General features: G+C 40.8%; 1 protein-coding gene across 4 annotated transcripts in view; it reads left to right on the top strand.

Moving 5' to 3' along the window:
* The window catches only part of MPPED2 (metallophosphoesterase domain containing 2), a 171148-nt gene that overhangs the window by 77114 nt on the left and 71705 nt on the right, over window positions 1–22329 (top strand). For all 4 annotated transcript variants that reach the window (XM_084852867.1, XM_084852885.1, XM_084852893.1 and 1 more), the window contains exon 4: window positions 10366–10591. In XM_084852867.1, coding sequence (XP_084708993.1) covers window positions 10366–10591 — 226 coding nt within the window. The remainder of the gene's footprint in view (window positions 1–10365; window positions 10592–22329) is intronic.

The following is a 22329-nucleotide window of genomic DNA, read 5'->3' as shown; positions in this document are numbered from 1 at the left end:
TGTCCTCCAAAATTCCCTCCTGAGTGGAGAAAATGGAGTTTGTTTGCAGTAATTGCATTTCCAATCATTTACTCTCTCACTTTCCAATATAAGTTAAGCCAGTTGAAACCTATGATTTGGTTTTGCTTAGCAGCAAAAGTACCATGTAAATTGATCTGCGATGCATTTCTAGAAAAGGCTTTGAAAGTTTTGAAATTGAGATGGCCTTTTCTTATTAGATTTAGATAGTAGGAAGATTCATTTCTGTATTTTAGGCTAATATAATATTAACCAAAAATGTTCTTTTTCAATTTGGCTTTAATGAAATTCAAGACACCCATTTCTGTTTAGACCCTTTGGCAGTATGAAGGGTGAGATTATTTCCATGGTAGTTCTCAGTATAGATGGTTCAGTAGTAGAACCATTTAAAATCACACTAAGAAGCTTGGAGTACAATTTGCAGGTCCTAGTATTTTATATTTCCTAAAACCTTGTCATTATTGAACATAAGAACATAAGAAGAGCCATGCTGGATCAGACCAAGGGTCCCTCTTGTCCAACATTCTGTTCACCCAGTGGCCCAAGGAAAAATAGATAGTCTGTATAAAAAACAAAAGTTTGCGTCTCAATCCTGAACTGGGTGTGTGCTGTGGTATACACATGGAGCTCCTGCATGTTCAGTCTTCTCCATTCGCTTCCATGGAAGGTGGCTAGGTACACACATCTTTTTTCTGCACTTCCTCCTGTGAAGTGAATGGAAAGCTTTTGTGGACAGGGGATCTTTGCGTACGCATAGAAGATCTCACTTTTGTTTTTCTGTTTTAACGTCCTTTAACACTGTGGAGTGAGTGGCCATTATCAATAAATCTGGATGCCAACTTTGTCCCTATATTCCCTCAGGGCCAAATTACATGTGACATTAAATATGTGGCCTGACAGCATGGGTATCTTTTAAAAACTGAAAAGAGCAACTGCTGGGAGCCCCAATCTGGAAAGGGACTAATGCAGGTGGGAAGAAAAATTTAACATTCCCCCCTTTCCCACTGCCATTCTGGCAAGAATTGCTCCTGTGAAGTAGCTATTTACAATGGAAGGGACATTCCCACTGGTGCTAAGGGAGCTTTCCTTGTGATCCAAATAGCAGTATGTTTAACGTCAGGTATAGTTTGGCCCTTAACTAGCATTATTACAGGACCTAATGATATCAATCAAACCATCAGGGGCTTATCCTCTAATGTAATATATAAGCCATCACCTGCCACTGCCAGCAATGCCCTTCTGTTGTTCACACAGAACAAACAGATCAGAGTCTACACAAAAGAATAAATGGACACACATCTAATATCAGTAATGGCAGCAGTGAGAAACCAATGAGAGAACATTTGAGTCTCATAGGATGCATTGCTGCTGACCTGAAAATCACCATGCTTCAGCCAAAGTACTTCAAGGGGAAACTTCTGTTTAAAATGGCTGAACTAGAGTTTATCAGCAGTGTGATTGTATACATTTAGGACTCAAAAGGAACCACAGTATTTTTGTCCCACTGCAGAAGCATAGCTAAACTAGTAAAGATTGTGTTATCATCAGCTTCTGATGATGTGAATGATCATTGTGCTTATATACATTTTAGCTTTAAACAGAAATGTCACAGACTGTATATCTTATATTTCACTGCCTTTTAGACTTGCCACTGTGTACCTTTACTCCCCCCACCCCCATGTATGTATATATTTGCCAACTGAGGACAACACTTTATGCATCTAATGATGTGGACTTAAGCCCACAACACCTTATGCTACAATATTAGTTTTTATGGTGACACAAGATTTGTTGTTTTTATGATCTTGAAGCTACCAATACAAAAGAAGCTACAGTGATGGCTTACAGTAGCTTCACAACTTTGTTCTGGGCAGCTAATTCTAAATTATTCTTGTGTAAATAGGGAATAACTGCCAAAACTGGGCCTAAGACCTATTCTAACTTTATTCCCATTGTAATTTTTTGTCTCATCTGCTTCCAAACTATTGGCCTATTTCAAGATAGTTCCATTTCATTTAAACTGATTCTTGCGATAGAGTCAATATTCAGTTAATTGCCAAGACGTATTTATCATAACGATTAAAATGTATGAAAGTTACAGTTAAAATGATATACACAAAGAAAACCAGAAATTGAATCTTTGATGTCTGTAGCATTTGCAATGTGGGTACTTTAGTGGTTGCATCCCTGTTGCCCACTCTAAGAGATACAAAATTTTCTGCAGCATTGGCCAAAACCAATCCAATATAAAGACTGGGTATTTATCTGTGGTGTCATTACTTTATAGCAGTAAGCATTCTAAAAATATACATACTTCAGTCATTAGTGTTTTCAAATATGAGGAGCTGTAATAATTTGTACCTCTTTAGCATTTGATTGGACCCAAAGGTTCCCTTCCTCTGACCGAGTGTTCTTTCAGTGATCACTTCTGTTGGAGGAAGGAGAACTTTTGATCCAGCCCATTGATTATCAGAAAAATCAGTTTTATTCAGTTTTTTTTAATTAAACAAAAATATTTGAAAACTGAGAACATAAACTTAGATATCTATCAACTGTTGGACTAGCAATTCTTATGTCCAGAAATCATTTGCTACCGAAAGCTGCATTCCTATGCATGCTGCTGTGTGTAAGCCCCATTGAACAAATAGGGCTTGTCTGTGAGTAAACATGCATAGGATTGGGATGTAAAAACTTAATTGGGACATCATTTTAAGACAAGGAAATATTGAGTAGTTGGTAAATTCTAGTGCAAACTTATTGATGGAATCTCATGGAGAATCCCATTAACCATCTCAGCAACTGGTATACATGAAAATCCATAATATAAAATAGAAACCATGTCAGGGTTTTTGGAAAAAATAATTTCTTATTTATGCAGTATCTTTCTTTTGTTGTTGTTGAACATAGTAAAAATGGATATTAATCACAAACAGTTACATTAGAATAATGTTTTGGTTGAGACATAAATTTGTAGAAGCAAGTAATTCCATTCCTAAATTGCTACTGGAATTTCAAATTCACCCCCGTAGTGCAGTGTACATAGCCCATTTTCAAGTCCCCTATTCCTCTTGGTGATATTAAGATACTCAGATTTGTAATGAACCTGCCATAGGGCAGGTAGGTATACTTTTGTAAGCCTGTAGTTTGGGAATGACTTGCACTCCGCTGGCTTGGGACCACACAGATCTAGTAACTTTTCCTGGTGTTGTGCACTCTAATGGCGATCTAGATCTCACCCACTCAGGATTTCAGGATTCGATGGGGCTCCATTAGTTTCCCTGCTTTCATGGGTTTATGGCTCAACCTTGGCATTATTGTAACGTAGTTTTTTGTGTTTAATGTTTCTTAGACTTGGTTTTCCATTGCCAGCATGGAAGGAACCCTAATGCATGAGTTTCAGAGGAGAAGGTAGCAGTCTGAACCTGCTGTGTGGCTCGATCAGCAAGCGTGAGTATTAACGCTAGAGCTGTCAGGCCTTGTGAAAATTAATGAAGCCTGACGGTTACAGAGTGAAAGGTCAGAGGCAGAGCTTGCTCTTACGTAACATTTGTGTTTTGTTGTGTCTAACAACATTTTCAACAAAGGAGAGCTTTTATGTGTGAGCCTTAGATTTATCGCAGGACTCCATAGGTCTCGGCCTTCGTTTTTCCCTGTGCTGCAGCCTCGTGTTTTCCTTGCATAAAACCAAAACAGTTCAGCTGTTTGCTCTTCTGCCCGACTTGATTGATTTTCCGTATGCTACTTGAATGTACTTCCAGCCGCTGTCCAGATCAGATACCTCTTTTGAAAAGTGTTTTTTGTGAGCAGTTAAAGCAGTGGTGATGATGAGATTGTTCATTGCAAGGATTTGCTCATTAGTTTTGAGGTATGCCCGGTGTTTGACATTATGTTTGTGTGTGTGCGTGTTCGTTTGTTTGTCTGTATGATAATAGCATCAGTTCACTGTTGTTGTATTGCTTCCTTTTTTCCAGTTGGGGATTATATGTGAAAGGTGAGAATTATATTTGGACAGTTTAGGGAATATAGTTATTTTGCTTGTAAAATGGTTTGAAAGGTGGATCTTGCTACATCTTAGACTCATTGTCTATGTTCATAAGAAAATCTGTTAAGAGTTGAGGATGCTGAAAAGAAAGAAGCACAAACAAGCCATAGGATTTGGATTAAAGAGAATAAACATTCTGTTCCTATCAGATGTGCATATAGAGCTCGTCAGCATGCCCAAAGGGAGCAGCCCAGTGAACAAAAAGGAAGGGTTGCCAAAAGAAATGGGACGATGATCTTGAGTCTGCGAGCACATGAAAGCATCATTTGGTTACTGTATGGCCCTAGGCAATTCACTCCACTTTTTCTTGTTGTTGCTGTTTTCTCACTTGCTGGGTTGTGGGAAACCTTAGGCCAGTTCACAAAGATGGCGGCTGGATTCCCTGCATTTTAACATCTTTCATCATGCACTTACCCACATTTTCAGGGAGGAAGTAGCTTCCTCTGTGGAAATTCAGGCAACTTGATGTTCACCTATAGGAAATTAGACAACAGTGGCATATGTGTGAACAAGTCTAGCCAACTACTTGAGTGAGGTACTTCATTAAGTAATAGTTCTGAACTAAGTGGGCCAGTTCACACATCATGAGAGTAAATTGTGTGTTAGTTAACCCAAACATTTGCTGGGAGGTATGCTGGGTGCAAGCCACTTCCATTTTCTGTAAACAACTTCCAGTTGGAGGTTGTGAGTGTGATGTGCAAACCCAGACCGATGGGTTGTTTAGGGGCTAAAAAACCCAGCGGTTAATCCAACAAAAAATCATGGCTTAACTTCTGGGTTGTTTAGCCCCTAAAAAACCCATAGGCCCAGGTTCACGTGTCAAGCTCACAACCTCTGATTGGGCTGATCAGAGGTTGTTTACAGAAACTGGAAGCAGCTTGCAGGCAGCATGCATCCTTGCGAATCACGGGTTAAATAACCCACGATTTGGTGTGGTGACATATGAACCAGGTCAGTTTACTCTGTTTTAGCTAATCTCTGACATAACATCTGAACTAATATTCAAAAAACCCCATCCTTGTAAATAAATAAATACACATATATATTTGTTGTTACTTATAAGGTATTTAATATTGCACTAGATGCTATAAAATTAAAAGCAAAACAAGTCCCTGCCGCTCTACATTCTAACAAAACACTCCCCCCTTTTTTTGGGTGTGGCGAAAATACTCAGAGAAATAATCAGGGAGATTTTGCACATCCCTAAGTGTAGGTCCCATTCCTGATAATAATTTGGGTTGCCATCTGATTGGTTTGATATTAGTCTGCCTGTTTATAATCTTCTGTTAACCATTGTGAGCTTGCTTGTTTGAAAAGAATCAACTTATGAAAAGCCTCACATTTCCATGACTAGAACAGTACCAGGTGCGCTGCTTCTATCTGTCCTTTCCAGGAACAGTAAGATAATATCCAAGATTCCTATAACACAGGAAACCTCAAATAACTGATAGAGAACACAGTCTTAATATTAGGTAATGACCCTCATAACATGTCCACTAACATGCTCTGTTAACATTATTACTGGAACTTACCCAAATTAGGAAGCTGGTTCTACCAAATATTATTAAGTCATTAGTGCTGGCGGAGGAGAGATGGATTAAGTGTTAGTGATCATCCCCAATAAAAGGACAAAAATGTAGGCTGTTACGACAGGGGAACTTCATATTTCCAACACTTTGGATGACACCACAAGTGAATACCTCCTGTGCCTAGCTAATGAAGAAGTCTTCTGGAAGACTCACCATTGCAAGTGTGCTTTATTAATCTGTCAGCATGAACTGTGTAGGTATAGGTGTTTACTGGTGCCTTGTAAATATATCGAACCAAAATGTTTGTATTCAGATGTTCATTGTTATAAATGCATATGTTAGTATCAAACCCAGTGCCATTTATTTTTTATTTTTTCAAACTTTAATTTTTCTCCAAATCTACTGCTATAATTATCACTAGACATTTATGAGAATTACATTGGACCTTAAGGAAACCAGTTTTCAATGCTATACACTGGAGAAGTTGAAGCATTATTTTACCTGATGAATACAACCTCTTGTAAATACAAAATCATCCTTTTTAAGCGAATCAGTGCCAACAAGGCAACATTCCAGCTTATTTAAGAAACTGTATCAGAGAATGAACATGTGCTATTATTTTATTATTATTATTAATGATTTTCTGTTAATAAATGTTAGAAATATTCATTTCTCAGGAATACAACAGATTTTTCACCAAGTACTATTTTTATCAGGAGGTGATAATAATAATAATATGAATGGGATCCATTGTGAACCACCCAGAGGGCTTCGGCTATTGGGCGGTATAGAAATTAAATAAATAAATAAATCCACAAATTCTGTAATTGTGTGCACTTGATTCTTGTAACGAATTCTGAAGACACAGTCATGAAAGGGGGTGTGGATCCGTGAACAAAGCCTTCTTCTCACTCTCATTTTTGTGTGTTGGGCTGGCTTTGAAGAGAACGATGTTAATTGTCTGACTGCTAGATGATTGACTACTTCTACTTTAATATGCAAGAAATACTACTTTTCTGTTTCCTTTACCAGAAAAGGGCCGGGGGTGGGGTGGGGTGGGGAGCAGAATGAAACTAGAGTGCTAGATCAGCTCTTCCTGCCAGGGCCCATGCAACATTATGAAAGCACTTAAGCATTTATAGCAAACTCAGCCCCATGAATGATTACAGATGGAATGAAGTACATCTGTCAAAAACCAGGAGGGAAATGCTTTGATTATAAGGAAGTATAGCCATGCTCATATATTGCTCGTTAGTATACCTGGGCATCAAGCTGGAATAATTGAGAAGTAGTTTCAGACTTCAAGACACAGATAATACGTCATGGCAGCAATTCCTTGGTTGTTTAACATGCGAGCCATGTGTGAGCCATTTCCGATTTCAGTTAACAACTCCTAATGTCCGAACACAGAAACTTTGGGTTGTTTATGGGATAAACTGACAAACAGTACAGTTTTTACTGCATTACTAAAACTCCAATAGAGATGGAACCAACCTGACTTCCCTTGGGAGGGAGTTCCTTGACTGGGATGTTGCTACAAAAAAGACCTGTCTCATGTACCAACCTAGCCTCTCATTTTGGTGGGACATATAAAAGTGCCTCTGGTGAAGATTGTAGATTATAGGAAGGCTCACATGGGAGGAGATATCCTATCAAACAAACTGGAAACCAGAGCAGTTGGTTCAAGACTGGTGTTGTCTGGTCTGCACTTTATAGATCAAAGATCTCCACCCTTTTTGGACCTGTGGGCACATTTGGGAATTTGAGAAACTGCTGTGGGCACCACCACAAAATGCCTAATTAGTGGATTGCCACTTTGGCATCTACCTGTTGCATCTATGGGTCTTAGGCTGCATCTTACTTAGCAAAACATTTTGTTTTGTGTCTATTGGACACTGCAACATCTCTTTAATAAGCTATTGTCTAATTTAGCTAATTGCTGGTGGTGCAATATAGCTAATGCTTCTTTTAAACATATGTTTTGGCAATGCCTGTTAGCGGCTTCTTTTTGTGGGGAGGTTATTACACAGATACATTTTCTATTGGAACAGTCTTTAATATTCACTGATATACACACTGTTTGAAATTATTTACCTGCTTCATGGCAATTAACAAATAATTAGCATAAATGGATTCTCTGTGCCCTTTTGACAGCTAAAAGACTGATATTACAACATTGGAAGGATAAACACTGGACTGAGGACCTTACAATGCTGTCAGTATTTGAACAGGTGGCATATAGACACCATTTTCAAATGGATACTAATTTGGATATCTGCTTTTGTTGAAGCCTGTGTAGAATTGCTAGAAAGTTGTATCCGTTTCATACAAATCCATGTTTGTATATTTAAAAAAAAAACAGGGAAAAAACCCCCAGGAGCCAGCAGGAACCACGTTGGGGACCCCCGTTATAGACCATATAACAGTTTGCACTAGTTAAGTTTCTGAACAGTTTTCAAGGACAGCCTCACATATTTTGTTCTTTTATTTTATTTAAAACATTTGTATCCCGTCCTATGTCATTAAGTTCTCAGAGCGTTGTACAGATAAAATCACTTTAAACAGTATAAAACCATAAATAATTTAAACAGCTAAAAACTTATTAAACCATTAAACAAGCTAATAACATTTAAAATCTAAAACAATAAAACAGTTAAATAGTGTGCAACTTTAGGGAATGCATGTAGCCCTCAAAGGCTTTGGTAAAAAGCCATGTTTTAACTTGGCGCCAAAATGAAACCAGTGTATGGGCCAATCGGGCCTCCAAGGGGAGGGCATTCCACAACTGGGGTGCCACAGTAGAGAAAGCCCTCTCCCACGTCCCACCACAGTGTATGTTTTGCATAGAGCATGTTACATTATTCTAAACAAGAGGTTATTAAGACATGGATCTCTCTGGACAGATCTGCCTTTCCCAGGAAAGGGTACACCTGGAAGACTACCCAAAGCTGGGCAATGGCCCTCCTGGCCATATCACCACCTGGCCCTCCAAGAGAACCCCCAAGCTGCAAACCTGCTTCTTCCGAGGGCATGCAGCCCCATCCAGAAAAAGCTGTACTTCTAATCCCAGGTTCTGTCTTGTCTAGGTTGAGCCTCTATTTGTTTTCCCCTATCCAGTCTCTCCCTGTGTCCAGACAAGGGTTCAGGACTTCAACAGCCTCCGTGGCATCAGTTGAAAAAGAAAAGTAGAGCTGGGTATCATCACCCCATAGTGATGAGACCCAGTGACAAAACTCCAGATGACCTCTTCCACTGTAGTTTTTTTTTAAAAGCATAGGGGATAATACAGGGTCCCAAGGGACCCCATAAGCCAATGGCCACAAGGCCAAGCAATATTACCTACCAACACCACCTTCTGGGAACATTCAGCCAAATAGCACCAGAACCACCACAAAATGGTGCCCCCATTTCACATATCAGCCAAATATCCCAGAGGCCTAAGATATTACCATGATAGAATTGTGTAGTTACTGAACATGCAGCCGACATTTTAATCTTTCACTCTATGCTTTGAAGATAATTTAAGTCTCATAGTGTGGTTACTATGGCGTGTAACATCACATTTGGCCTTTCTGGACCATGTCAGTCCAGAAGGTGCAAAAAACCAGTTGCCCTATCTGAAAACTAATTTCATTACATATTTTTATTTCTTACGTTGTCTAATTGTTTAGCTGTTTATTTCCAAGAAAACGTTTTAATCAGTGCAGACATCAGTAACTCATTGTGATTGCATAACAAAGCTTCGAGGCAGGTGGGTATTACTCCCATTTTGTGGAATTGGGAACCTAAACATTGGCAGAGACCTCCCAGAGTCAGACTTTTGTTGGCTACTACAACATTTAAAGATGAGTGGACGTGTGTGTGTGTGTGTGTGGTGTGTGTGTGTGTGCGTGCACACATGCACTGTGTTAGATATCTGTTGCAAAAGCCACTAATTTGGCTACATGGGTCTGACTGACTACATGGTGTCATTGGGGATTGTATTCAGCAATACTTTCTGACCTTCCATTTGGCTTTATGTCATTGTCACGTAGCCATATCTGATTGGTTGTGTGACTGTGATGCCTGGTACTGCCTCAGGAAAAAGCCCATGCTGTTGGGTTTTTTTAAAAAATGGTGCTGAAGTTGCAAAGTAGGGAAAGAAGCAGCAGTGAATAGGTGGCAAACAGTACACAAAAAAAGCAGAAAAGGTGTGGCAGTGGGATTCATGAAATTTTCCCCCTGACAGTGTTAGTGGGCAAAAATTTGACGTAGTCACACTAGAAATTGTGTGTGTGTGAGTGACAGAGAGAGAGAGAAGAGAGAGAACACATTATTTCAGAAGCAACCATGAAGAAGACTGTAGCATGTTTTAGTTTTTAAAAATGCTAAAAAATGCTAGATTATTTAGCTATGTTAAATAATCTAGAATAATTCCTCATTCCCCATTGTCATAGCCACAGTCTCTAGTGGATAAACATGCACAGGAATGGAAGATAATTAATTCTCTTACCAGTCTATAACTAGGAGAGTAGTTGAAGAATGTTTATAGGTAGTTTGTGATCTAGAGGATCTGGTTTAAACTAATTCCTCAGACGTCTTACAAACGTTGCTGCTTATATCTTTCTTTGGCATATTTTTGCTGAGCAATAATATATTGTTGCATATAGGGGCAGTAAGGGCTTTTGCTTCACACAGTAATGCAAATATAACCAGTGTGTCCTTAAATGTGGGATTTCTTTTTAAATGTGGGACACAGGTGTGTTAATTAAATGCTTTTTGTTGTTGTTGTTTCAGGAAACTTGCCATATGAATATAAAATAGTGATTGCTGGGAATCATGAACTGACATTTGATAAAGAATTCATGGCAGACCTTGTTAAACAGGATTACTACCGCTTTCCCTCTGTGTCCAAATTGAAACCAGAGGACTTTGACAATGTTCAGTCACTTCTGACAAACAGTATTTACTTGCAAGACTCTGAGGTAACGGTGAAAGGATTCCGAATATATGGTGCCCCTTGGTAAGTCTCAGTTTAAACATTCTCTGCTCATATATATGATTAGTTCAGCTATATGCAAAAGTTCGTACCTCAACAAATTCTGTGATTCCATCTCAGAAAGTATTGAGAGTAGACTTGTTAATTTGTTTGCCTGTTTTATTTTATACATTTTTTAGTATCCCAAATTTACATGGGCAAATTCTGGAACAATTTATATTTGCTGAGACCAACATTGTCAAGTATTTGGCATTCTGGTATTTAGATTTAGAATGGAAATGTCCAAGTTTTGGTTTCAAAAGTTCTGGTTTGTATATCTGCAGTTATACTTATTCCAAGAAGTCACATTTGTGGAAGATATTTCTTCATTGATACTTTGGGGAAATCTGTTCACTGAATTCTGTGTTTTAGAGTGCAATCCCACTTAAATAGGAATGAAACCCCAGTAAATTCAAAGGAATTTACTTCTCTGAGTAGACATGTACAAGATTGTTCTGTAAATGGTGTAAACCATCTTGAGTACAGCATAGTAAGATGGGATATAAAACTTTTAAAATAAATAAAATCATAATAAATGTCAAGAGCCACCATAAAAACATACAGAGATTTTTTTTAGTCACAGTAGTAAAGATTGTATTTGTCTGAGTGAGTAAATGAGATTAGAAACAGAGCACTGCTTTCTATAGGAACTCTGCATGCTGTTCGAGCAGTGTAAAACTGTCCAAATGCTCCCTGATTTAGTGTGATGCCAAAGAGGCAGGTTTCATATATAAACCAAACTGAGATGTCATCGGATCAATGTGATCTATTCTCTGCAAAGAAGGGAAACATTATGGTCTTTGAAAGACACTGTTAACGAAGGCTAATGTAAGGCTTTGTGTTCTCCCAGCTCTTTTGTTGGTAATTTGCTAATTAGATACTGCACATATTTGAGATACATGGTGTAACAGGGATGGTATATGTCTCTACTGATTACAAAAGAGTTCCTCTTCATTTAACTCAGCGTGAACACAAAATGAAATGCTTATGTTTAATGTTTCCAAAACAATATGACATATATCTCCTGTCCCAAATTCTCTGCTGGGGATATTTCAGATGAAAACTTTACAGTTATTTCTCCCCTCGTTATGTGTTCATATCTTGCTATTTGTGATGGTTGAAGTAGGATCTTTTTCGCCCTTCTTTAATTTAAAACAATTAAAAAACTCAACATTACCTGTATCAAGAAACTCAACTGCAGGAGTATGCCATAGTTAATAACCGCAAAATGGAATCCTTATATAACAGGCTGTTCTGAAGCATGTCTGCATGATTTGGAGTTCAGGATAATTCATGTTCCCAATGTGAATAAGGGCCAACCCAGATCTGATGGGGCCATCTTACACCTGTCCACTCCATTCACATATAAATCAAGTGGCGGGGTGGTGGTCTTACCTTAATAGTAGAAGGAGAATGTGGGAGAGGGATGGTGAAACATCCCCCTTCCTGAACCTTACCTGTCAACATTTACTTTCTCCAGCCATGGTTCTCCATTCACAGCTCCTCCTTGGGAAAGAAAAGCTCTCCTCTCCTGTGTACTGCTTTCACCATTTTACCCCCATTTTATGCGTGAATGGCATGGATACAGTACATTAAAATTAAATATGCCACCGGCAAGATGTCCCATCAGCAGAAGAGAGTAAACTCTTTCCTTTAAATGTGTGATTGGTGTGGTATGGACTTAACCCCACAGGTGCATTGAATTAGGGCTGAACAAATAGATCAAGGGCCAGGGGGTGCCACCCCCATCCTTGCATTACTTGGTAAGTGATATTTGTTTCTCCATCAAATCTGGCCATAATCTCTGATTACAGGTCTCTCCCGGTGTGTCTATCTGTCTTATCTATCTACATTAAAAAAAGAGTTTCTGAGTTCTGAGCGCACATTTAAAAAAAATTATAAATCACATAAAATTATATAAAAAATTATAAATTAGCATCTTGTTTAAATACATTTGACATTGCCAAGTGTATATAATGTATTTATCTATGTAGATGCCTAAGGTGCACCCTAATCGGCAGAGATCATTTTAATTCAGTTTAAGAATACCTCTTCAAGACATTTAAGAGGCATTTCCCCCCAATTATCTACATGCAATTCAGTGAAGAAGACAAGGGCATCTAAAGGCCTAGTGTGGATTTGAAACTGGACCTAGAGGGCTAAAAGCTCTATGAGCTCTCTGGAATGTCAGTAGCTAAGATTATGATGAGGAACAGTTTCATCCTAAATGTGTGCAGACCAAGAAAATTAAATAAGCGAAAATGAGATTTAGTGAAAAAATGGTTTATGGTTATTTCCAAGGGAGAGAGAACTATGAAATTTTCTGCAACATTTGAGGGGAAAAATCTGCAAGAAGGTATAAAATGAAATGCAATTTACTGCCTATCACTGGGACTAGTACTCTTCTGTAAACACTTTAGATACAATTCAGGTCCACTAAAGTCAGTGAAGGTTTTGCCATTGATATCAATAGGGCATGGATTGCACCTTTTCTTTGAAATTAAGTCCTGCTGAAATCCCAGTAAGGTATTTGGGGATCCAGATGAGTGTAATCTAAATCCAAATACTTTGATTTAAGTGAATTGGGTTAATAAATTAGGAGGTTTTTAGAAGACTTCAGATCTAGTTTATCTAGTATTTCTGCCTGTGATAAATTTGCTGTAATATGAGAGCTGCTAATTCACGGATGTGAAAATCCCACTGTTGGTGCAAAAATGGAGAGCAGTATTTTTAAAATCTCGCCCTAGTGCTGAGCAAGTGAAAATTGGATGGTGATGTGTTTTGAAGATTGGGTTTCTACTTTGTTTTTGTTTTGTTTATTATTTGTAGACAGATTATTTAGTGGGTCCTTTCTTTCCTGAGCGCAGAGACTTGGATCATGCTTTCTTTAGCTATAATTACATTTTGCATATCACATGCATGAAGGTAGGATCTTAGCTATGAAATATTAAGTCACAACAAATTGGGAAAAGATTTTCCTATCCAGAGGCTTGAACAGTGAAAATGGCCGCAGCATGACCTCCTGCCTTCAGCAAAAACTGTTGAACATTTAATGATTCCTTATAATGGCGTATCCCTTCTACCCATTGATAGTGGGATTACCTAGGGCAAAACCCCTTTATGGCAGGGGTTGCCTTGTAGAAAGCACAGGGAAATTGAACCCCAGCGAAATGAGGTTTTCTAAGGCTGTAACTTGTGTCGAACTGTGATTAATTGTAATAAAAAAATGTTTAGAGCAACCTGTGGTGGGGAAATTGAGAGGAGGTGAGAGTTTTTAAATTCATGTGTTTCTTTAGGTTAAAGAGACTGGTCACTTTGTTTATGGGATGCTTATTGCTGATACTCTAATGACAGCTTTCAGTTCTTCTGCATCGGTTCCAAAGCAAATATGAAATCCATCTTAAACCTTCAACTCTTCTCGTTGAAAAAATAACATGAGATGCAGAGAAAGAGGACGTTTTAAAATTTCATTTAATGTAATGATGCGTAATGCTGTTCATCTCTCACTCTATGTAGACTATCTCAAAGTCTACATAGTGATTCATTGTCTACTGTGACCTACTGTGAAAATCTAATCTCTTTGAACTCACCTCTAGCTAACAACCCTTTTTCTATTTGGAGGCATTGTAACACTTCTTGTTGTCAGTTTCAGCCTCTGAAACAGCTGGGTGAGAGTACACTTATTGTTCAAATGGAAACACTTTATGTTTATTAGTTGATGTTTGCCAAATGAAAATGTCTAGCAAAGGAACTCTTTATCTTCCCCATCAACTTGTCATGTGTGGATCCTATTGCTATTATCCAGGGAAAAGGCCAATTCTAAGTAATCCCACCTGGATTCAAAGGGGAAACAGTCATCTAGGATTTGGGCCATGTTGAAGGATTTGCCTCTAGTAAAACTTGTCAATGATACAGATTCAACCATACACAAGATTCTAGGTTTAGTTCCTGTAATTTCCATTTAAAATACCTCAGACAAAATATCTTGGGTACCCATGAAATATCCTGCCTGAGACCCGGAGAGATGCAGCTAGTCTAGTTCTACAGCATTGGGCTAGAGATGGATCAGCACTTTAAATCCTCTACCCGGGCTTGTCAGCTTTTATTAAAGGTTCACATCCTTTGTAGAGGGCAAACTCGGTCTGCAATCCTATACAAACATATCTGGGAGTAAGTCCTATTGAACTCAGTGGGACTGACTTCTGAGGAGACATGTATAGGATCTCACTGCAAGAGTCTTTGCCTCCTCTCCACTGATACAACATGGCCCTCTGTATTTATAGAACAAACAGCTTTATGTTCAGCTTTGCTGTGAGGCTATCTGGCTAGAACAGGTGGGCAACTTGTGGCCTCCAGATGTTTTGGCCTAAAACTCCCATGATCCCTCAGCATTGGCTATGTTGGCTAGGGCTGCTGGGAGTTGTAGGCAGAACGTCTGGAAGGCTACAAGTCCTCCCTGGGCTAGAAGAACGTCCTGGTTGCATTTATGAAAACAAGTATCAATGAGTGAACATTGGTTTCCAAGATTCTGGTTGTGAAGAATTACCAGGATCCCTTCATATACCCAAATGCTTCTGTGTGCACACCCTTGTTCTACAGATGTTACCTTATGACTGCAGCTCCTGGAGCTGCATTGGAAGCTTCTCCACAGGGTTTCAAAACATTCCTGAGTAGCTTTTCAGAGGGCCTTAGGGGCTGCACAGGGAAAAGGAGCATCAGAAAATGCCAAACAAACCAGGATTCACAAACCTTGGTTTACCAGGATTCACAAAAGCTTGCCTGTAAAGATAGAAACAAGCCAAGAGCCCTAGTTCAGAGGACACACTAAGCTTTTGATTTCTGGTTAGATTATCTACTCCTACTGGTGAGAGGAGCCAAGCAGGAGCAAATGGGCTAAATGCACTAGAATACAGCTCATCCACGGTAAACCAGGATTCTCTGGAATCAGTGGCACAGCGGCAAGGCTGGCCAGACAGCCAAGTTTACCTGTTCAACAGGAAAAATGCCTACAATTTATTTTTTGAAGGGGAAAATATTGCAGCTGCTTCTTGTTAGATGCTGCTCCCCAACTCTGACAGCTGGAATTACTTTCATTGTCACCGTAGCAACTGTGGTGACTGTTTTGGACTCATGCACAATGTAGCAAACATGCTGTCCTTTGGCATTTTTGTTTTGTTTTGTTTGGTATTTTTTTCTATCATGGTTTTTTGTATTATTTCTCTCCTCCCCCCCCCCATTGATAATTTTTTTGAAAATGGAAGAAACTTCAATAAACTTCAGCATCCTGATCCACCTGTAGTTATGGGCAAGTGGCATCCCCAGATTAAATTTCATGGAGCTAGTTCAATAGGGCCTCCAGCCGATTGAGTGAGCATTGCAAAGCAGGTGGGGATGTTTATATTGATGTATGTGCATGCACATGGCAATCCCCAGGGAAGTCTGCTTATGGATGTGGAAGGGTGCATACATGCACAGATTTCTGGCTGAATCAGGACAAGTCTCCAGGCTGTGACTCTGTGAGAGGCTATGACAGATCTTATTTCAAAGAATTTTGTTTTCATACATATCTGTGTTACACTTATCTGTACAATAAGGATATCCTAAATCTATCCGTGTGTGTGCGTGTGGGATTGGGGGAGATGCAGGTGGACTGGGTGAAAAGACTCGTGGGCCCTAAAATGGGAGATGCTGGCAGTTTTGATTTATATGCTCATTTGGAATATGGAGAAGGAAAAAATCCTCATTCAGTGCTTCAGCTAGTGGTTTTAATTTGAGGAACAGGTAGCAAACAAAAGAAAAACAGCTGCAATTCTCAAGGTTTCAGGCTGTCAGAGGTTTCTAAAGAGTAACTGCCATCAAATTGGGAAAACTGACTATAACCCATATATTTAGAAAATGTAAATTGCCAACTCAGTGCAGCTATAGGAAAGAAATATCAGTCCATATTCATTACAGGTGATTTCTCATGGTACATCTGAAAGCTTTTTAAAGACCTAGGAGAATACAAGTAGTGCCTCCTAACTTGCAATTTAGTAGAATTTGTATGTAGAAAATAACTTACAGCACACAGGAGCATTCATGTGTGTTTGCAATTGGAGTGTGCAGTGGTACATATCGACAGTCTCTAAGGTGTAGAAAATGTGAGTTTTTTCTGATGTGCCTGGTAATATTTAATGCCATTAGGTGCAGGGTTGCTGAAATAGAAAGAAAACTCCTGGAAAAAGGGAGAAACTCTATAGACCTAACATGTGCCTGATTTTTTTTCATTATTTTTTTTAGAATCAAGAGGTGACATTCTATCAGCATGACTGTGGCTATACATGTACATATTTAATTGTAACTTTGACCCAAACCTGAACATTTCTTTAGCATAGATTACTCTTGGTTTTATTTTGGTCATCTATACTGACTTGTTCTTTATTGAACTGTAAAGCCCTCAGGGAGCCCTTAGAGTGGATTAAAAAAAAAACTTAAATAAAATATATCTTGTAACATGCAAAGGGATTTTAGTGGTGGGAATATGGTAGTGGCAGTGATTGGTTGAGCTGCCTAATGTGGCAGAACAGGTCACTGACTGAGCTGGTCATGTCCTAGAGAAGGGCAGGACAAGCAGAAGGACCTAGAAAAGGAAATGACTTCCCTGTGTTGAATTATCCCCTCCCCTGTAAAGTGAAAGATCACTGAACATAGGAAGCTGCCTTATACCGAGTCAGACCGCTGGTCCATCTAGCCCAGTGTTGTCGACACTGACTGGCAGTGACTCTCCAGGGTTTCAGGCAGGATTCTTTCCCGGCTCTTCCCCACTCCCTCCCAACTTCAAGATGCCAGGGATTGAACCTGGGACCTTCTGTGTGCAAAGCCAGCGCTCTACCACTATGCTGTGGCCACTCGTATTACATGCATGAAGGGACTCCAAGTGATGAGCAGGCAACGGGGCTGTGTGGGTAGCTGTTCATGTGTAGGGGCTCCTCTTCGAATGTCTGCACTCAACTCTTGAACTTTCTTCACAAGTATAAGTCATGAAGGGGGACGTAGTGCAGTCACATTCCGAGGTTCTACGTTATGCGCGGTGTCATTGGAGCTGGATGGCTAGCTTCTCGGTTGCTGAGCTAGCAACTTCAATACATACACTAGGCCAGTTAAATACATTTTATTTTATTTATTCCAAAATCGTATTCTGCCTTTCTGAAAAATAATCCAGGCAGCCTACAAAGAAACAACAATAAAATAGAAAAATAAGTGTAACTGTTTTGTCATTTCCACAGCGTTTAAAGGCAGCAGCAGTGTAACATCTTTGTTTTAAAACAATATTCTAAAAAGCAGTAGTTCTGAAATAAGACTGCCGTCACTGTTTCCCTAAAAGCAAACAGTGGTGGTGCAAGGCGTACCTCTCGTGGGAGGTTTTTCAATACCTTGAGTATCTTAATTGAAATGGCCCTTTATCTGGTACCCATCTGCCATATATCGAATGGCAGAAGAACCCAGAGAAGACCACCAGAGATAGAACAAATTTCTTGGAAAGGCTCACTTGGGGAGAGGGAATTCTTGTAATTCTCTGGTCCCAGGGCTCTGAGGGTCAAACCCAGCATGTTCGATTGGGTTTGGAAACAAATTAGTAAGCAGTTTAACTGAGTATGGGATTTGTGTAATATGTTCTCTCACCTTCCAGGTCTAGACAAAATGCTGACCACGTACATTTTGAGCTAATCGAAGCTTTTGGACTTCCTTCAAGCATAGGTACATGTAAAATGCATACTCTGAGAGGCATTGGAATACAGACCAAACAAGCTTCTTTGGGGCTGGTTGGATCCCTCTAGCGTGCACTCTGCTATTCTGTGGCCCTTGACAATTTGAGCACCTTCTGCTATGAGGTTTTTTGTAATGTATCTTGTAGAAATATACTGATCTTGTAATATACCATTAAATAGTTCTCTCTCATTTTCTCTTTCTCTCCCCCTCCCCCCCATGCAATTTGAGCAATCTGCTCAAATAAGTCCCAGTGAGTTTAATGGGGCTTAGGTCAGTATAGCAGCCTTCCCCAACCTGGTGGCTTTAGATGTTTTGGACTTCAGCTTCCAGCATTCTTGACCATTGGCCATGCTGGCTGGGCTGATAAGAGTTGAAGTCCAAAACATCTGCAGGGCACCAGATTGGGGAAGGCTAGGGTACAGAATTGCCCCACTCTGTGCAATCCCATACGTCTCTACTCTGAAGTAAGCCCCATTGAGTTCAGTAGGACCTCCTTCCAGATTTTTATTTTTTATTTATTATTAAATTTCTTAATCGCCCATCTGGCTGGTCACCCAGCCACTCTGGGCGATGTACAACATACAATAAAACAGTTTAAAACAATAACATTCTACAATAAAAACATTTTCTAAAATACCCTAACCCACCCCAAATGCCTGCCTGAACAACCACGTTTTTAATGCACGACGGAAGCTCATTAAAGAGGGGGCATGATGGAGTTCCCTAGGGAGGGAGTTCCACAGAGTGGGGGCCACCACAGAAAAGGCCCTCTCCCTCATCCCCACCAGTCTAGCTGTCCTGGCTGATGGGACAGAGAGAAAGCCATCCGAGGCTGATCTTGTTAAGCGGCCTGTCTGGTGTATAAGAGTATCTGTATCTGTCTGGTCAGATAAGAGTGTATAGGATTGCAGGCTCAATGGAATATTACAAGACCAATATATTTCCTCAAGATATTTGAAAAAGCTTGAAGAGATAATGCTCTTATAAGCATTATCTCTAATGCCACTTCATTTGTTCCTTGTCTAGCTTTCATTGTTATGATTCTACACTGTGGCTACTGTTGCACAAATTATGCTTAAGTTCATTCCCTCTAGGAGGGGTATGCCAATATCCCCTTAGAGACACACAGAACTCTGAGATTCAGTCCAATGCAGTTTTATTTGGCAGGAGACAAACAGCGCTGTTCGAGTGGATTCTCGCAGCTAACACCACAAAGGAGAACCACACCCTAGATGTTTTTGGTACAGCTTATATACATTCAGTATAATGACCTCATTAGCTATTCAGGGTGGGCCACATAATATTCATGAACTTCATTAAGCATGTGTAGTTGACATGTCTGTATGGCTGACCTGTCCTTGCAAGCTGGGCAGAAAGCGATCTAGATGGAACTGGTTCTAACCAGCTGCAGGAGTGGCAGCTACTCGGGGGGGGGGGGGCTCCTCTGGCTGTACCTGATATGAAACAGACCGTTACCGTTGGTGCCAACAAGGCAGTTGATAGGACTATCTTCCTCTGGGACTTTCTACTGTAGGAGGCTGCCTCAGATGGCTGCCAGTACTTTAAGATGGTGCCTCTTTGGTTCTATCAATCCCCCCTTAAAAGCCTTTCATCAAGTATTAAACGCGTTAGTCAGCCATCTCGACTTTGTCATAAAGCAAAAACATTTATTTTGACAAGGCAGCTTCATTAATCTTCGGGACAGACCCCTAGCGCAGGGGATGATGCAACAGCCAAGTACCAAAACTCCAACTACCACTACAAGTGAGATAAGGATAGAGGCTGCCAAATGTTTCCATTTACCGAACCATTTTTTCAACCAGATGGTTAAGGGATTGTTAACTCCTAAATTCTTGACTAATTTTTCAGATAGGGTGGTGAGGCTGGAGCGGAAAGAGTGGACGGTCTGGTCGAGCAGGAAAGACTGGAACTCCGCAGCGTGGTGGTGTAACTGAAACAAAACGGACTGCAAACCAGTAACATGGTCCCACAACATTTGTTTTCTCACTTCTCAAGTGGCTCTCCCGCGTTGTCCTGCGGGCAGAACTTGGGGTGGCCGCGCAAACATGAGCTCGAAAGAGGACAACTTAATCCCTTTGCGGGGTGTTTTTTTGGATTTTAGTTAGGTGAGGGGGAGGGCCCATACTCCTGGCAAAGCACACTTGCCACCCCCCCCCCTTCGTTCATGCACAAAGAGGCGGAAGGCCTTGGCAGGATTTGGGATCATCAAGGCCGGGGGAAACATTAAGGACCGTTTAAGCTCTTGAAAGGCTTTTTCTATATCCCTGGTCCAAGCCCAATTGAGCGCCCCTTCTTTTGTCAAGGATTCATAGAGTGGCTTAGCCTTGCCACCACAGTCTGCAATCCATAAGCGACAGAATCCGGTGAGGCCCAAGAATGCCTGAAGTTCACACGGGCAGCTCAGGGAGGGGTAGTCTTGAATGGCCTGTATTTGGCTATGATCAAGGCGGCGCTGGCCCTTTGAGATTTTATAGCCTAAAAAGGTGACTTCAGCTTTTATGAGTTGCGCCTTTTTGCCAGAGACGACGTACCCGCAGGTGGCCAGCAAATTGAGCAATTCGCGGGTATATCGTTCACAGTCTTGTGGGGTCTCGGCGGCAATCAACAGGTCGTCACAATACTGTAAGACCTGGCCTTTTTCGAGGCCCCCCTTCCAGGTGGCCAGGTCTCTTTGAAGTTGGGACCCAAAAATCTCAGGAGCACATGTGAGCCCCTGAGGCACTACTGTCCACAATAGCTGGGTCTTGTGGTGGGTGTCAGGGTCTTCCCATTCAAAGGCAAACAGGGGCTGGGCCGTTTCATGGAGGGGTATTGAGAAGAACGCATCCTTCAAGTCTAAGACAGAAAAGCAGGTGCTCTTTGGAGGGATCTGGGTCAGGATCGTGGGGGGGGGGGTTGGCATGACAGGATAGGGAGCTATAATTAATTTGTTGATAAAAGCGTAAGTGTTGCGCAAGCCTGAAATCTGGGCCCCCCAGTTTGGGGTCCCCCAAAATGGGGGTGTTGTACAGGGAAGTTCCTTCACAGAGCCAGCCGCAAGCCTTGAATTTCTCAATGAGGGTTTTCAGGCCTTTCCGGGTAGCCGGTTTCATTGGGTACTGGTGGACCATGACAGGGCCATGGCCGGGCTTTAGAATAAAAACAACGGGGGCTGAAGTCTTTGCTTGGGCCCATCCTCCGTTCTCAGCCCAGGCGGAGGGGTCTACACCCGGGAATCATGACCACTCAGGACTCTCTTCAGGAGCTCTGGCCATATAAGTCAACAAGGCCATCTGGTAGTTGGACCCCTGTTGTTTGGGAATTCTAACTTTTATTTGGCCATTGCAAAAGCTTATCTCAGCCTGTAGTTTTTTCAAGATATCTCTTGAGATATCCATTGGCCTGGTTCTGGGGACATTCGTTCATCCAGTGGCCGTGCTGTTTGCAGTGGGCGCACTGGTTCCTGTCTAAACAGTGGCCCGTGTTTCTATTACTCTTGCAGTGCCCTGGTCCGCTGCGTGAGGACCCCCCCCCCCGTCCCCTGCGGCCCCTTCCTCAGCATTCGGGATCTTCAACCCGGATGGCCATTGCAAGGAGCCTGGCCCCCTTGACTTTCTCTTTTTCTTCCTGCCTATCATAGACTTTCATAGCAATCTCAATAAGCTCTTCAGTGCTCTTTCCCACTACTCCTTCTACCTTTTGCAACTTTCTTCTAATGTCATTATATGACTGGCTGACAAACAGGGACACCAGAACCCGTCAATTGGCGGGGTTCTCAGGATCCAGATCAGTACACTTCCGACACACCTCACACAACCTTTCATAGAATCCCGCTGGGGATTCTTCTTTTGCCTGCTTTATCTCATAGAGTTTGGATAAGTTGACTATCTTTCTAATACATTTCCTCATTCCCTTTATAAGCAAATTAGCATAGCTGGCATGCTGCTTGCGCTCCGCATCAGTCCTATGTGACT

The sequence above is a fragment of the Heloderma suspectum genome, chromosome 1 (assembly GCF_057233095.1).
Source record: "Heloderma suspectum isolate Gila_16-S chromosome 1, 16-S_ref, whole genome shotgun sequence".
Lineage (NCBI taxonomy): Eukaryota > Metazoa > Chordata > Lepidosauria > Squamata > Helodermatidae > Heloderma > Heloderma suspectum.
The sequence above is the reverse complement of the archived record's forward strand: the minus strand, read 5'-3'. Positions and strand labels throughout refer to the sequence as shown.